Source organism: Dicentrarchus labrax, unplaced genomic scaffold, assembly GCF_905237075.1.
Source record: "Dicentrarchus labrax unplaced genomic scaffold, dlabrax2021, whole genome shotgun sequence".
NCBI lineage: Eukaryota > Metazoa > Chordata > Actinopteri > Moronidae > Dicentrarchus > Dicentrarchus labrax.
Genome location: NW_026136718.1, coordinates 14025441 through 14040768, shown reverse-complemented (window position 1 = coordinate 14040768; position 15328 = coordinate 14025441). Strand labels below are relative to the sequence as shown.

General features: G+C 39.0%; 1 protein-coding gene and 2 long non-coding RNA genes across 4 annotated transcripts in view; 2 read left to right on the top strand and 1 right to left on the bottom strand.

The window, feature by feature from the left end:
- The first annotated feature begins 918 nt into the window (after positions 1–918).
- Positions 919–15328, top strand: part of xxylt1 (xyloside xylosyltransferase 1) — a 27417-nt gene continuing 13007 nt past the window's right edge. Inside the window, exons 1-3 of the mRNA XM_051377630.1 lie at positions 919–1394; positions 2200–2841; positions 8499–8646. Of these exons, the coding sequence (XP_051233590.1) occupies positions 2305–2841; positions 8499–8646 (685 nt within the window). The 5' untranslated portion in view covers positions 919–1394; positions 2200–2304. The remainder of the gene's footprint in view (positions 1395–2199; positions 2842–8498; positions 8647–15328) is intronic.
- The window catches only part of LOC127350736 (uncharacterized), a 23562-nt gene continuing 14951 nt past the window's right edge, over positions 6718–15328 (bottom strand). The window contains exon 2 of the long non-coding RNA XR_007880622.1: positions 6718–8640. This is a non-coding gene — a long non-coding RNA (uncharacterized LOC127350736). The remainder of the gene's footprint in view (positions 8641–15328) is intronic.
- Positions 8653–12862, top strand: LOC127350737 (uncharacterized). Of its 2 annotated transcripts, none has more exons than XR_007880624.1 (2): positions 8653–9509; positions 10245–12862. It is a non-coding gene; the product is annotated as an uncharacterized LOC127350737 (long non-coding RNA). The 2 variants fall into 2 exon arrangements; XR_007880623.1 differs by having other exon boundaries at positions 10242–12862.

Genomic DNA, 15328 nt, shown 5'->3' with positions numbered 1-15328 from the left:
ATGTCTTGGAAAATGATTTGTTAAAAATAGTGGGAACCCTGTTGAGTGTAAGACATCCAGTATTCAAATATGATATGTTGGCCGTAGTATTTATTTCTTTTTTTCTACATAAACACATAACATAAAAAACATGAACATGTTTTTCTTTAGAATCTAGATACTAATATTAGATATTTAGCTCAAACCTAATTTGTCATTTCTGTACTGCATTTTCTTGTTACTTAATGACTAAAATATACAAGACCAATATATATTTTATAAACTAGCATTGGCTTTATGTTGACCTGACTGGTCTAGCTCTCATAAAATCTTAATCTGAAGTAACTCTAGCTGTCAAATAAATGTAGTGGCGTAAAAGTATTTTTTCTCTTCAGCGGCAGAAGAGTACAAAGTAGCATCAAATTCAAATACGAAAGGAAAGTACCTCCAAAACTGTACTTAAGTACAGTACTCAGTTAATTCCACCTTTGATATTTACATAAAAAATTGTGAATCTTGTGTACTATGTTTCCTGTTTTTACCTATAATGTAGACTCATTAAATTATATTGTATCATTATATCTGAAACATCTCTGCAACTCCAGTAGTCCTTTTTTGTTATAAAAACTAAATTAAATATGTTTTTTAAACATTTATTTTCAGAAAAAAATTGGCTTTTGGTGATTTTAAATGCTGAGTAAAATCTACTAGACAAGATTTAAAAGTGTGATTTAAACCGGGGAATACTAAATGAACGATCAGGACAAACAATTGATCAAAAAATCAATCAATCAATTAATTGAAATGAACTTCCTTCACAGCAAAGTCTAACTAATTTCTAGATTGTTCAGATGTAAAAATGACAATTGGCATTTTTCCAACTGTGCGTAAAGGCAGCACGGCTCGGAATACGGCTGGAATCCGAGTGGGCGTGGCTAACGTTGTGTCACAGTAGTTTGTTGCTAGGCTGCTAGCTAGTGGCCTCCTGAAATAGTCATTTTGCCGTTTTTCTCGAAATCGCAACGCCATGCAAACACCGTAATAGTTCGAGGATGTTAAATGTCAGCAAGGATAATTTAGTGATTTTAAACAGTCAGTCAGCGGCGGACTTTGTGCTCGGGTTCAACAAACGTCGGAGGGCAACTCAACGACCCACATCTAGGCGCAAAGTCGTCGCTTGCTAACTTAGCATCCCCCCCGTTTTCAGGCATGTCAACAGGTTGCTGCAGCGTTTGTTGGTTACTGCAGATATTTTAAATATAGGGCATTACATGAACGATAACGGTGTCGTTAAATTTCAGTGTTGCATTAGTTAATGTTGTGTTGCTTCATAAAGGTGAGACAGTAACTCGGGGCAGTGTAATCGCCGAACAAGCTGTCAGGATGGACCTGCAGAGATCAACGACATGAGACAGGCAAGTGGATGAACTTTATCTGGAAAGATTAAGTATATTTTCTGTGCAGGATAACAGTGGGATTATGGTGCTTTTGTAAGCGTTTGTGTTTACGGTCCAACATTGGCGCGAAATGTATGAAAGCACTGCCTGCAGAGCTCTGGGAAACCAATATAACACATCAAATATAATGTATATAGAGGGAAAGGTCTCATTAAGGTCTTAAAAAACAATATGTAAAGTATTACAAGAATAGAATACAATATCCAAATCACAGAAGCTGCAATGTTTTTGATTAAACAGCATTATAAGGGAGTACTGTAGTGCTGCAGAGATGCCCTGGCTTACACATCTTCTTCTCCACATGCAAAAATGATCATTAAAGGAGCACATGTGTAAAAATACCCTATTTACATACTTTAATTGCTTAATCAAGGAGAAGATATTTTTGATAAGTGGAATAGTATAATAGTAAAATGTAGCAAATTCATGTAAGAAAAGAGAGGAGAATGTGTTATTAGACACATTTAAAATTAAGACAGGTTTAATTGGCTGTTTGTTAGTAACCTGAGTTAGATATTTAGTAATTAAAGTGACTTTTGGATCGTACACAAGCTTCAAAGAGATCCTGTGGATGTCAAAGCAAAAGCACTTGTTATCGGGAGAATAAAAAGCTGTTTTAAATTTCCCTTTCAGTAAGATGTACACTTGTTTGTTTTAAACACTAAATCTTTTTTTGCTTAAATGTATTGACTGAATAAACACAGGTAATTACTTTTGCATTGGTCTTTTTGCGCACTGCAACTCTGATGTTCTTTTCTTGCAGGTAAATGTTGACAACAATATGAAACATAACTATGAACTAGAAGGACACAAAATGGTGGATGTTTTCCCATGCACACCCCCATTCTCATGACACCAACCAGGAGATATGGGCATCCTAAGACTGGTAGCCAGAATCATGGGTAGGATCAGTACTTTCAGGTCCTATCAGTTTGTGCTTCTCCTGGCTGCTGCGCTTGCTGTTGTAGCTTTTTACTACTTTGGCTCAGAGAGGCAGAACTTCTCCAGCACCACGAAGAGGATCAAGCAGACCCAGGCCAGCCACAACACCAACAGAAACGATGCCGACCTAACTGTGGACACCGTACTCTCGCACCCAGCTGGATCTGAGGAGCAAGGAGGGGAAGAGCTGGACGTAGGCGGAGAGAGCGAGGGATTTAGGTCCACGACAGGGAACGGTGATGCTGGTGACCATCGCTACCACGCGCTCATGATGTTCACTAAGGTGGACAAGAGCCGGAGCCTGCAGGACAAGTTCAGGGTGGCCATGTTGTCTATGGTTAAGCACGGACGCTTCCTGGAAGGTGAGGTGTTGGTCCTTCATTTTGTGAGCGACGAAGCCAGCAAAGAACTGGGAGAGAGGATGCTGCAGGAATTCCTTCTTGATGCAACGTTCAAGTACGAGGTAGGCAGTCTAAACCCGTGTCTCCACGGTGCCAAAGCTCTGTTATCTATTGATTTGAAAGATAAGAAGAAATCAGTTTTATTTCTACTGAAGCTGCCTTTAATGTTTGGTCTTGAAGTACATACTGTATGGCACTTTATAGATATATGTAAATTATATATAATGTATGTGTTTGTTGAGCTAAGTGAGACCAGGTAAAAGGAAATCTGTATTGGTAGTAAGATCTTAGAGGATTATTATTGCACCTGTCTTATATTTTAACTGCACAACTCGTTGTTTCTCACAGAATGCAATTCACTGTTTTTATGTTTCCCACCACTGTGTTTCATTTGCTAAATGACAATAGCTTCAGTGCAGCATTCCCACCTGCTAGGTTGAAGGTCTGCCACATCAACGATCCTAATGTTTATTCCTTTTATCTGATGAATATTATTAATGTTTGTCCATTAACTGGCCCCTGGCCTCCTCCTTGAGATCACTGTTAAGCAAACCCAGGGTTAGTGTTAGGTAGTCTGACAATGTCTGATGGCAAAAGTATTTTAACCCTTTTCTGAAGGGCCACACTCAAAGGTGAGGTGAAAAGCCCGAAGTCACAGACTGAAACCCAGTAGTCGTTTGAATAACGGGACACATCTTGGGACGACATTCGTAGTGTTGCACTCGATTGTACGCACGAAAAATGACAGAAATGGTTGTGTAAAGAATAATATAGAGGATCTTGTGAGAGAAGTTGCAGAAGTTGGACTGCTGAATGAAGTGGATGCAAACCCCAATTCTGATGTTGGGAAAGGTGTGAGAAAGGATTTTAACAATCTGACAAGCACTTCATGCGAGGCACACTGACCCCCTTAACTCAGGCCTCCTCTAGGAGAAAGACCTGTAGGTGCTGTTTGAAGTTGAAACACGTGGGGGCAGTGTTGGCCTTCCAAACTAATCCCTCACTAATGTGGATGCACCCCCCCTCCTCCCTACTTTGTTCTCTCTGCCAAAACAGCGGATTATGTCCCCTCTGTTGCATGAACTGTCCTGCCCCGTTTCTCCTCTTTTGTATTCTTCACAGAGCACAAGATCATAAACTTGTTTACAAATTACCGTACTTATCCCTTTCCAAATCCTCCTCGCCAGCCAGGCCTTTTCTCTCAGGAATGTCTCATCATCTACAACATCTGGTGTGGATGTTACAGCTCTGTATTAGCTCAGGCTGATCCCATGCCTGCTTTGGATTGGTTGGAGGTTTGCTCAGCTTGGCATGTTGGCAGGTTTTGAGCTTGTTGGTCTGATCGCTTCCTTTTAATTTCTCCCTCTATACTCAGACTGAGCTCAAAGTCTTGGAGGAGCGCAGCTGAAGTGTGTAAAACACTGGTTAAAGTACTGTTAGATCTGACAAGGGATGGTGAAGTGCTGTGAGACCTGGGTATAAAATCTATCTGTTGTGTACCAGGGTGTTAAAGAGGACCAGACAAGATCTCTTTTGCAAAAATACAACCCAAATTGGCACGCAGAGATTTCCCCCGATCTCTTCCTTTTCATGTACAGTATTACTCAGCCAATACCAATAATTGCTCTATTAAAGTTAGCTGACATATAAAACACATTGGTAGGAAATTTGTATTGGTAATATTCAGTCCTTCCAGGAAGTTGCGATGTTGCATTTGCACCAATTAACACAAATTCAACCAATCCCTGTTAATTAGCAAAATGTTGAGCCATGTGTCACCAAACTCACTTCAATGTTTCTATGTTTAGTTGTGACACGAACATCTCCACATTTACCCTGTTCAACAGTGCGACTTTATTCTCACTGGAACAAGCTACCTTCAATTGTAATGAATTATACAAAAAACAACCACAGCTATTTTTGTTAAATTTCGTATTTTGAAAAAATGCTTTAAAACGTTGCGACATGCATCACAATTATTTTGGAAAAAAAACGGCTGTGAAATCCGACATTACAGGTTGCAACAATCCCAAAGAAACCCTGCAAAATCTTGAAGGGACTGAGTATTAGCAAGATGTTGCAGTGTCATGGAATAATAAAAAAAAAAATAATTGTAAGGGTCTTTAATTAATAGCATAACAAATTGCTTGCTAATAAAAAAACAAATTTTTTGGTTATATTTACTCAAACGTTCATCCAGAAACCTGTCAGAAAAGTAGGATTTAGAAGCAGAGCGTCGCTGTGAAAATACAGTGTAGAAATTGTGAGATGTTTCATGTTTTCAGAACAACCTAAGCCTACGGTGCTGGTAGTTGTTGGTAGTGTGTACAGTGCAGCCTGATTAATACTGGTTTTGGATTTTGTTGGTTTATTGCATACATATTGGTATTGGTGATGTATGTCAGCTGTAAAATGTCCACCCAGTATGTAGCTTGGTCACAATAATTAAAAAAACTAATCTAAGGGATCTCAAATTGTGATATGATAAAAGTTACAATTGTTAGATATTTCATTATCAGACTTTTAAATGCCCCAATATTGATCAGTGTGTGCCTGAAAAATGTAGTGTTGACTGGGTTAGGATTTTGCATATCCTCTTTCTTTTATGTCTGGGGTGGACAAACTATGAATAAGCAACTGTTTCTAAATGACCTCAAACATATCTTTGGATAGGCGTGCTGACCGCTCACCCTAACATCCCTGGTTTGACTCTGACCGGGGACTTTGGGCACTTGTCGTTCCCCACTTTTCTCTCTTTTGGTTTCCTGTCATTTGTCTACTGCACTCTCTCAAATAAAGGCAGTAAAAGCCCCTCAATCCTAATTATGAAGGCATGTGTTTAGCTGTTTGACGCTTGCACTGATGTCAACATATCTGTAATAAGCTCAAATTGGCAGAATCACTCAGGCTCTAGTTAGCTGCCTGGGGAAAGTGCCTGGATCGTACTGGGAGGCGGTACACCCAGTGGTTTTATCATATTCATGGTATCATTCCAGACCAGTGCTTTTAAACATCGTGTTGTGCTATCACTGACGCGAGTACAGCCACTGTGTCTTCTGTCTCTCCTGATGTGCATGCAGAGACAAGTTGCCAAAGATACAGATGGGACGGGAACTCCCCAGGGGCAGACAGAGACATTGTATATGAGCATGTTGACATCCTTGTCTGCTCATCTCGAACCCTGATTCCCTTTTTAATTATTCATCTTAAAGGAGCACGATGGTGAGACGGCGGATATGCAAGAGTTTTAGCCTCCATCGCTCCCCAACAGTGGTAAATTCAATGACCCACTTGACATTCGCAGCAAACAGCCAACAGAGTCACACTGCCCAGTGCCCAGAGGCTGTGCTCATTACTGCTGATCAGCATTCACACAGTCCTTACACAACATACTGCAGCCCTGCACTCCAGCCGTCCCCTCATGAAATGTTTCCCTTTCACATCAGTTTTTATACTTTAGAACATTATGCAACCGACAACAGGGTAGAGTGCAATACTGTAAATTTGTAAGACCGAATCATGTTGTTAGGAAAGCCTTTGGGGGCCTTAAGAGCCTGTATGTGGATCCTGAACCACCTTTCTTAAGTTGTTTTATTTTCTTCCCGTCTTTATAGAGTTCCTCCTGAAATTAATAGCAGGTAACAGGCAGTCTGTGGTGGCCAGTGTTCTGACTGCTTTGTAAACTTACTATCTTCCTCCTAAATAAAAGGATACTGTTGTTTTAGAATTATACAGATTTTCCTGGGAGTTATAGTAAGCAATCCTGGCCACAAAAGTCAAAAAAGGAGATTTAGCTCAGTACTAGCGTCCCATCAATAAAACAGTGCAACGACTGCCAAATATGTCCAGCCTCTGAAGTCAACTATGTGCAGCTAGTTTTGTTTGTGAACTAATAATATCACTTCACCAAATACACTGAATGCCAAAAGTAGAAGAAGTATGTATAACAGAACAGTATTTATTTTATGACTGAAGAAACAATGTTGTCCAAAAATCTGTGATCTTTGAAAAATCTGGGTTGGAGGAGGGTGCGGTGGGGTTAGGGTTAGTGCTATTGGGGGGGGTTTACTTTCTGTAAGCAGTATAATGTTCTTCAATCTGAAGCCAAATGTTGAATCCTTTTCCCAATGAACAGCTGCGTCTCGCACATTTATTTGTGTTCAACTCCCGGTGAAGGGTGGGTCCTTAACTTGTCCTGCACAAACCACAAGTCCTAATTATAAAATAGTAGCTAGTACTTAAGCTCTTAAACTAGTGAGCTTCAATTGTGTGTTCAAGCATTTCAGTTTTCAAGGCTGGCTAGTTGGTGAACTCCACTGGTTCTGGTGCCTTTTATCAAATAAAATGCTGCAGAAGCAATGGCTACTTTATTGCTTTTTTAGAATAAATTTCAAAGTACTTAAAGCAATCCTTTATGTGGCACGAATAAAAAATATAACTGTTGGTCCTCTTGTGCAAGATACAAGAGTGAATGCATAGCTGCTAACGTGACAGAATAGCAGTCAATTGCTCACTTTGACTTTTAAATAAAAAAATGTGCCATTAAATCACACTGCCAACAGCTGTCCAGGTCAGCACTGATTTCAAATGATAGAGGGCTTACCTTAATCTGCCAGGGATCATTAAACTATGTATTCCCATCGAGGCACATGGTGCCTGATTTATAATACAACAGCCGTATTGTCCAGCTTTTATCTGAAGCCTTTAAATGCACACTTACTGATGTCAGGCTTAGCCAGGAAAGTCCAGACTCTCCTCAGGAAAGACTGTTTGTCCCAAACCCAACATATGTATTTTTCGTCCTGCAGGAAAGCTTTAATGATAATCAGTGCTTATATTTAAAAGAAAAAATCCTCTTTCAGTAATCTGTTGAGATATCTACTGTACACGATCAGAGCAGAAACTGCTGCCTCACAGCTGTTGTGGGATTTAAAGCTCAGAGGAGCAGCACTGAGAGGCAGGAAACCTGGACACAAGAAGACAATGTTTATGCGCCTGACTGTCATATGAAGTGGTTAAAACCTTTTAAAATGACACAAGGATGGGAGTGTGTTATAAAATAACATCTCTGTTTTTAGTTTTCACCATGGTTCTCTCTGCTAATTGTAACCGTAGAGGTTTTATTTGAGAGGTTACATGAAGCAAGAAGTTGTCTGTAGTGGATTGATCACGAGTGACCTCTAAATCACTTTTCACGCTTATCTGCCAAGTTTTGAACAGTATCTTTGTTTTGTATGTACGGCTTGTCATTTTTGGTTTGTTCTGATTTTAAAGGACATAAAAAAGTAGATGGATTCATTTTCGTTAGCGTCTATCACAACTTGTGAACTTAAAACCAAAAAATGTTCACTTATGAAGTTGGAAATTACACATCAGTGGGTCATTCAAATTGACAAATTGCTTTAGGAACAAAATCATTTGGACTTCTGCAGAATATTTGGTCAGCACATGTCCCATACACCTCTGATTCTTATAATAAAATGCAGCCGTGAAGGCTTGTTAAGGTGAGGCATTCACTGCCTAAACAAACTGGAATGTAGCCTTTTAAGATGAGGAAAACACACATTTAAGCCCTGTTATAATCACAAAAATCTCAGATGACATGTACCAAATAGTCACATAAAATGATATCTTAGGTAGTGGCATGTATTTCCCAACTCTGCTGCAGTTGGGACATTGCTGTGTTAACTCGACTCTACTGCATTGATCTGCTGTGCAGGTGTCGTTCCATGACGTGGCGGCTCTCACACAGAAGCTGTTTCCTATCGTGGAGGCCATGCAGAAGCACTTCAGCGCTGGCTCTGGGGCTTACTACAGCGATGCCATCTTCTTCCTGTCTGTTGCCATGCATCACATCATGCCTGAAAGTAAGAAAAAGCACATTTTGTCAGATTTCTTTGTCAGTTAAATACCTACAAATATTGCTTTAGATTGAGAGTTTTGGCTGATCAATGAGTGTCTGATTGAGTCCCCAATGTAAAGTCCAAAGAATGATCTCCCACCGGTGACTGGTTGTAAATTTAATCACTGATGTATCCATGCAGATTGTTTTAATTTAGAGATATCTTTCTTTGGAATTTCTGCCACCACACCAAAACAACTGGATTGAATTGAATTTTATTTGTGCAGCTCTAAGCATTAAACACAATTACACTTACAGCACAATGTTCTCTTTAGAAGCGATGCCTCATAGATGTGAAGTAGATTTTGGCTGTTTTTCAACAGATCATAATTAAAATGTGTAGAGACAAGATTGATTTAAACAAGCATTAAACATAAACAATTTAATTTTTTCTGTGAAGTGAAATAATTTTAATAATAATATTGCAATAAAAAAAACTGTATTTTAAAGTTTGCTATTGGAGCTACCCTTAAAATTTTGATCAAGAATTGTACCTCAATGTCACTTTCTCTATATGATTTGATAAATAAGTTACAATATATTGCTTTAAAATGTGTATTTTGCTTTGATTCTGTGGCAGACCATCTTTTAAATTCACTCAGATGCTCACTTCTCTATCCTGGCACTGATGGTGCACAGCTGGAAAAGGTATTATGGGCAGGTATCTAACAGACACGTGGCAAGCTGCAGAGTTCCTGGGGAGTGAGGAAGGAAGGATGTTCCGTCACTGCTGCCCACATTAGTGCCCCCTGTGTTGGTGCTGACCGATGGAGGAACCACCTCCGGTGTGCACTGTTGTGGTTCACTTCAGTGGATGTGCATCATGGGGTATGACTCCGCACATTCAAACTATTGGGCTTTAGGGTTTGAATCGATAGTCACCACATGTTAAAGTCTCTGTCTTGCAGACAGCAGGGCCCTGTCCCGTTTGAGATTTTAAAACTGCACGGAGAACAGTGGGTACGATTTAAACACCTAAGATCATCGCTTTTTAAAATATTTTTATATATATATATATATATATATTTTTTTTTTAATAGGGGTGCCCAAATCACCAACAGAGGGTATAGTGATGTGTCTTCTCCTCTGAAGCCAACAGTTTCTGTTTTTCAGCAGTTAGGTGCATTTAAATATTTTTCATAAACATGGCAGTACTGGAATTTAGTTTAATTTGCATGAGCTGAATTTCTTCATTTATAAAGCTTTCCACCAAAAAAAGATGCTGTGCACATTTGAAGGCTTGACAAATCAAATTCGCTTTCTTTAAAGGTTTTCTATAACACATAAAAGTATGCTATTTACATTACTCGGGGATGGATATCAATTAGGGAGCAAAAAAGGAAAATTGTGAAGAAAAGATGAGCGTCAAAAGGCAATACAGGATGATAAATAAAAGATTGTATTTGGGGGAAAATGCTTGAGTGCGTGGTTGTCACTCAGCTGTCAGTTCTGAAAAGTAATTTGTGGTGGAGCACAAAGTTGTTTTGAACAGATTTTAAAAATATAGCCAATGTGGCATTGGGTGTATTGTATGATGTTTTTTTTTTTTTTTTTCCCCAGCAGTCCCTTGTATGAAGTGGAGGTGTGCGTCTGATGGTGTGTCACGTTGTGTCCTTATTGATCAACCACGTGAAGCACCCGTCTGCTCTGTGTATCCAAGTGGTCACACATTTCTATTTGAAGAATGCTTTCATCTATAAAGGGCATAATGTGGTTGTCTTAACAGAGAGAGTGGGGGTGCATGGGGCTTCACGTCCTCCTTCTTCTCTGATGTAGCCATTTTTCTGAAACTGTCTTCGTTCAGCGAGCCTCGCAGCAGACACAGAACGTCGTTTTTGATTAATGACAGTGAAACAAAAGTGATATCCACAAATATAAATAGCAGCTGCAAGTGGGAGGGCTGGAAATTTAACATCCTCTAACTTGTGAAGTGGGAGCAAGTTTAACTCTTAGAAAGACTTAGAAATTGACTGGCTGCAGATGGGGCCTTTCAAGCTAGATGCCACACAGTCATCCTTTAAAACACTCTATTTTGTACTCAATATTTTTTATATAATAAGTTAAATAGAGGTGGGGGTCATACGGTAATTTCTTGTATAACTACCCCACAATATTTTGCTTATAATGAGAGTAAAAGTCTCATAACACAAACAAATGTTAAATACATGATACTATATTGCAAAACAGCAGTCAATCATATATCACAATATCTTTGTTACTGAAGATAAAATGATTGTTTAAATACAATAGACAGTACAGTGTTGCACACCTGGCAGACAGACTGTGGAGAAAGAGAATGTTTCTTAGAAACAACTATAAACCATTTATTTACCATTAACAAACACGCTTTAGTAGTAAGTTGTGACCAAGATACATACTGAATGGGACAATTTACAGTTGAAAAATCAGTCTAGCACTAGAGTCGCTTTGGTTATGGGCCTTCATCAGGCATCAGAAACAACTAAAGCTGCAGGCTATGACAACCTATCAAGAAGCAGAGCCAAATATCGAACACCTCATGTAATAATAAATACATAAAATAAAACATCCATAAATTGTGACTAACAATATTTGTCAAAATACATAATTGATGACTGATTTTGACATATACTGCATGATGCCTGACCAAAGACCATCACCAAAATGTTGTGTCTCCAATAAGCTCGGTGTTGACAGTGAGCAGGAATTCAACCTTTACTTCCACAGAGAGCTGAGACAAAATGTGTACCAAAGTGTGGAGAATAGCTCAGGACGGTTAGCTGACTCCGGCTATCTCGCAGCCAAACTAGAGATAGACTGAAGAGTGACTGATGTGAGTTCTCAGTTTGTGTTTGTGGAAGAGATATCGTCTCTGGCTGCGAGATGCGAAACCGTGGAAGTCGAGAGAACAGTGTGTGGATTCTACTTTATTCAGTCTGTCCCTGCCAGGTAGCTAACACCAGCTAGCCAGCTGTCTGCAGATATTGGGCTGATGTCAACACAAACAGTGCAGAAGAATTAGTAAGCAGACTTTCAGTTTCAGCCTTGCCTGTGCTCAAAGCGGAGGTGCTGTTCTTATTTGAACTTGTAACGTGACAGTCAATTCGTAGCTGTATGGGACATCTTTTATTTTTTTAATCTGTGTCATATGTGTGTCATGTTTTGCATTTGCTAAAGAAAAAAAATCCTTGGTCCACATTTTTATATTCAGGGAAACAACAGTGTTGCAACATAGAACTTCATGTGAAAATTGTAACAGTGGATGAAGCTTACAGACCATGATGGCTTAAAGAGGAATGTATTTTCACCATCTGTCCTTTGAGGATGAGAAATAAAATTGCACAATGGAAACCTGTTGTGATTAATGATAAGGTTCCTAAGAAACACTGTTTTTGTTCATGGAGGTGTTCCATGATTTGTATCCCCTCAAGAGGTCTCAACATGCTGGGACTTGAGTCTCCTACGGCCCGACCTCTATTTTCCACCCGAGGTAGAAGTGGGACTGCTAATGTGCAAATTGCTTTGCTTAAGTGAGAATGATGGTTACCCGGAGGTGAGATATAGCTAAACTATTGGTTGTCATGCAGGCCTAAAATAACACAGCAGATAAGCAATCAATATCAGTTTCTGGAAAAATTCTAAGACGAAGCACCAAAAACATGCGATAAAACCTCTGAATCATTCTGAATCAGTTCTAACACGCAGCGTATTCCTTTTTTAAAACACAGTCAAACTTTAGTAGACGTCCCCTCTGTGCCCTCACTGTTTCTCCAGAGCTAATAACTCTTTCCGATGGATTTTTGATCTAAAATAACAAGCCAGGGTTGAACATGAGTGGGATGGTCGACTGGATCTCAATGTAAATGTCCTGACTTCCTCTCTCTACTGTAGTAGACCAGTGAGCGTAACAGACACATTATGGTGTCTGTTAAGTCCAGAGCAGCCGGGATTGCACAGTTATACAGTTCATCAGGTCCACAAAGGAGACCCTTTGATTTGTAGTAGTAGAAAATCCATTGAAGGACCACACACTGATAGTGGAACAACCCCAACTTTAAAGCAATGTGGATGTATTACAACAAATGCAGTGTGGTCAGAGTCAATGTCTCACTGACTGACACATGTTTAAATGCACATGTGCCACAGTTTCATATAGACCTCTCTTGAATTTGCAATGAAACCTAATAAAATTATTATTCCTATTTATTATCCCACGGAAATCCCTACTTTTACTCAAAAGCAAGCCAGATTTTGAGGTTTTTTATGTGTGTATGTCCAGTTTTAATCACATTACTTTGTGTGACTTTGTGAAGTAAATGTCATTACTTTGAGTATCGTCATTCTTGTCTGGAAAGCCACTTAAAACTGTTTTTATTGATTGGTAGGGTGCCAGACGTAGCCTAGCTAGCTTGTCATGCTGTGCAGATCACTTTACTGTTAAATGGTTAATGAAATAACTGCCTACGTGCAACGGCAAATATTAAAAGGGCATGGTTTACTTTTAAAAGTCAAAGGGGCTAGCAGGCATATTTTCATAATTTCTAGCTAATGTTTTGAAGCAGTGGCAACATTGTAGTGACGTTCAGTAATTTGATTTAACTCAAAACTTGATTTGCAGTCCAGCAAAAATAGCCTTGTTTTGTTATTTAAAAATTGTATTATTTTGAAAAAATAATTAATAACTGAAAAAGGGATTTAAGGAATTATACTATTTAAGAAAATAAAACACTAACTACTGATTAGTATTTAATGATAAACTCATGATCTCAAGCTTATTTGTGTTTTAGTTTTCTCTTCTTTATATTTTAGAAGCATTTTCTGGTGCTTACGACTAGAGGACCTTGTTTACTGCAGTTGAAACACATCAACTTTTGGATGCACGGGAACATAATGAGTGTGCAAATTAATTAAGCGATCTCCTTTTAAAAAAAAAAAAAAAAAAAAAAGCTGTGTTTGTTGGTAAAAATCTGTAAAACAATGACTCTTACATATAGGCTGTAAGTGCTCACATCAAGAGTGACATTAGGGCTTAATGAGGTTGACCCACTTTCTCCCTGAAAAAAAACTGTGATGTTAGACAACATTGTGATTTGTGTTTTGTGGCTTAGTTGAGGACTGTCTGATCTGAACGGAGCCTCAGGCGAACTCTAAACCCTGCTAACCAAATTATTCCTGTGTGTACCTGCCCATGGACGTCTACACCCACGTATATGGGCAAGATTGATTATAACCTCCACGTATTTACTTATTTACTTACTTATTTATGTCAGTTGTTGGAAAAAATTCAATTCTCCAAAAAACATAAATATTTAAAGGTTACATATACACAAAATGGGCGCTATAGTTGGCTGTAGTGCCCAACATATACCTTCTTTGCCTAAAAATAGTTAAAAGTTAAAATACATACAACAGCCCGCAGCACAAATCCCTACTTTCACCTTCACAGGACTTTAGCATTGAGTCATTGATCATCAAACCCGACTACATCAATGTTGTAACAACTTAAGACCCCCTTCCTGTTATACTCCCACCAGTTAAGCCCCGTTCATACAAACAAACGGAGCCGACCACTCGGAGATTACTCTTTCGAGCCCCCTCTCTGTTGCCACAGTACATGAAGGCATTGTGATGGCAGCTTCCTTGTTTGGAGAGCACAGAAAACACCGTGTTGCTGAGTCTTCTTTTTCCGTCACTAGTTTCAACAGAAACCACCAATCGAATACTAGCACCAACTTGTAGTCCAGCTATGATCTCCCCCACAGTTACATGTATACCTTTCATTGTTCTACTTTGACTTTGTCGAGGCCAAAGTTGTGTTGTTTTTTTCTCCTTTCTTTCCAAATTAGTTCTGTGATGTTTGGCCCCCTTTGAGATCAGTCCTGCATTGGACTTCACCTGTCTATTTTTACCCTTACTATTAGGTTTTAAGATGATTATGGTCCAAATACAAACTTTTAGTTGAGTTGTTTAAGTGCTGTTTTGTAATTACTTTAAAGCAACATTGACGTACATTATGAAACAGCATAAAGATGGGACATAAGCATCCAGATTAGAGGAGCAGATTAACAACTCATACACTGTTGTGAAGGGGAAATACATTTTCCTCTTCACTTTTTACACATAAACTCTACCTGTAGGTTCTTATTCTCCTTCTAAAAAACATATGTTGTTTACATATTGTATGGATGTCTTTCTAATAGTAAACATTTTGTTTATTTGATTGCTGCTGGATCTCAACAGGGCCCTGAAAGACTGAAACAGATCTGAAATCGGGTTGACTTGAGCTCTGAAGGTCTATAAAGCAGACAACTCATGCAGCTCATTATTTTTAAGTACCCTCATCCCTTAAGTCCCTCAGCACCAGTTGCGCCAATTCTGCAGCTGTCATCAAACCAATAAATGTTTACTGTCTTCAAACTTTGACAGTGTGTCTTAAGCTGACAAACGTTTTCATCAGTCTAATAATCATGTTGTGCTCCTGGCACACCATCTCTGAGTCTTTCCCATCCTTTCATCACCATGGCAACCAGCAAAACATAGGAAGCTAAAACAATGAACAGATGAGGGTCTGAATATCCTGGATACTGCTGTTACAATTTCAGTGTTACAGTGTTAATCATCTGCGTGCACACACAGCTGCCAAATGTGCACTTTTTTTAATAGTCATG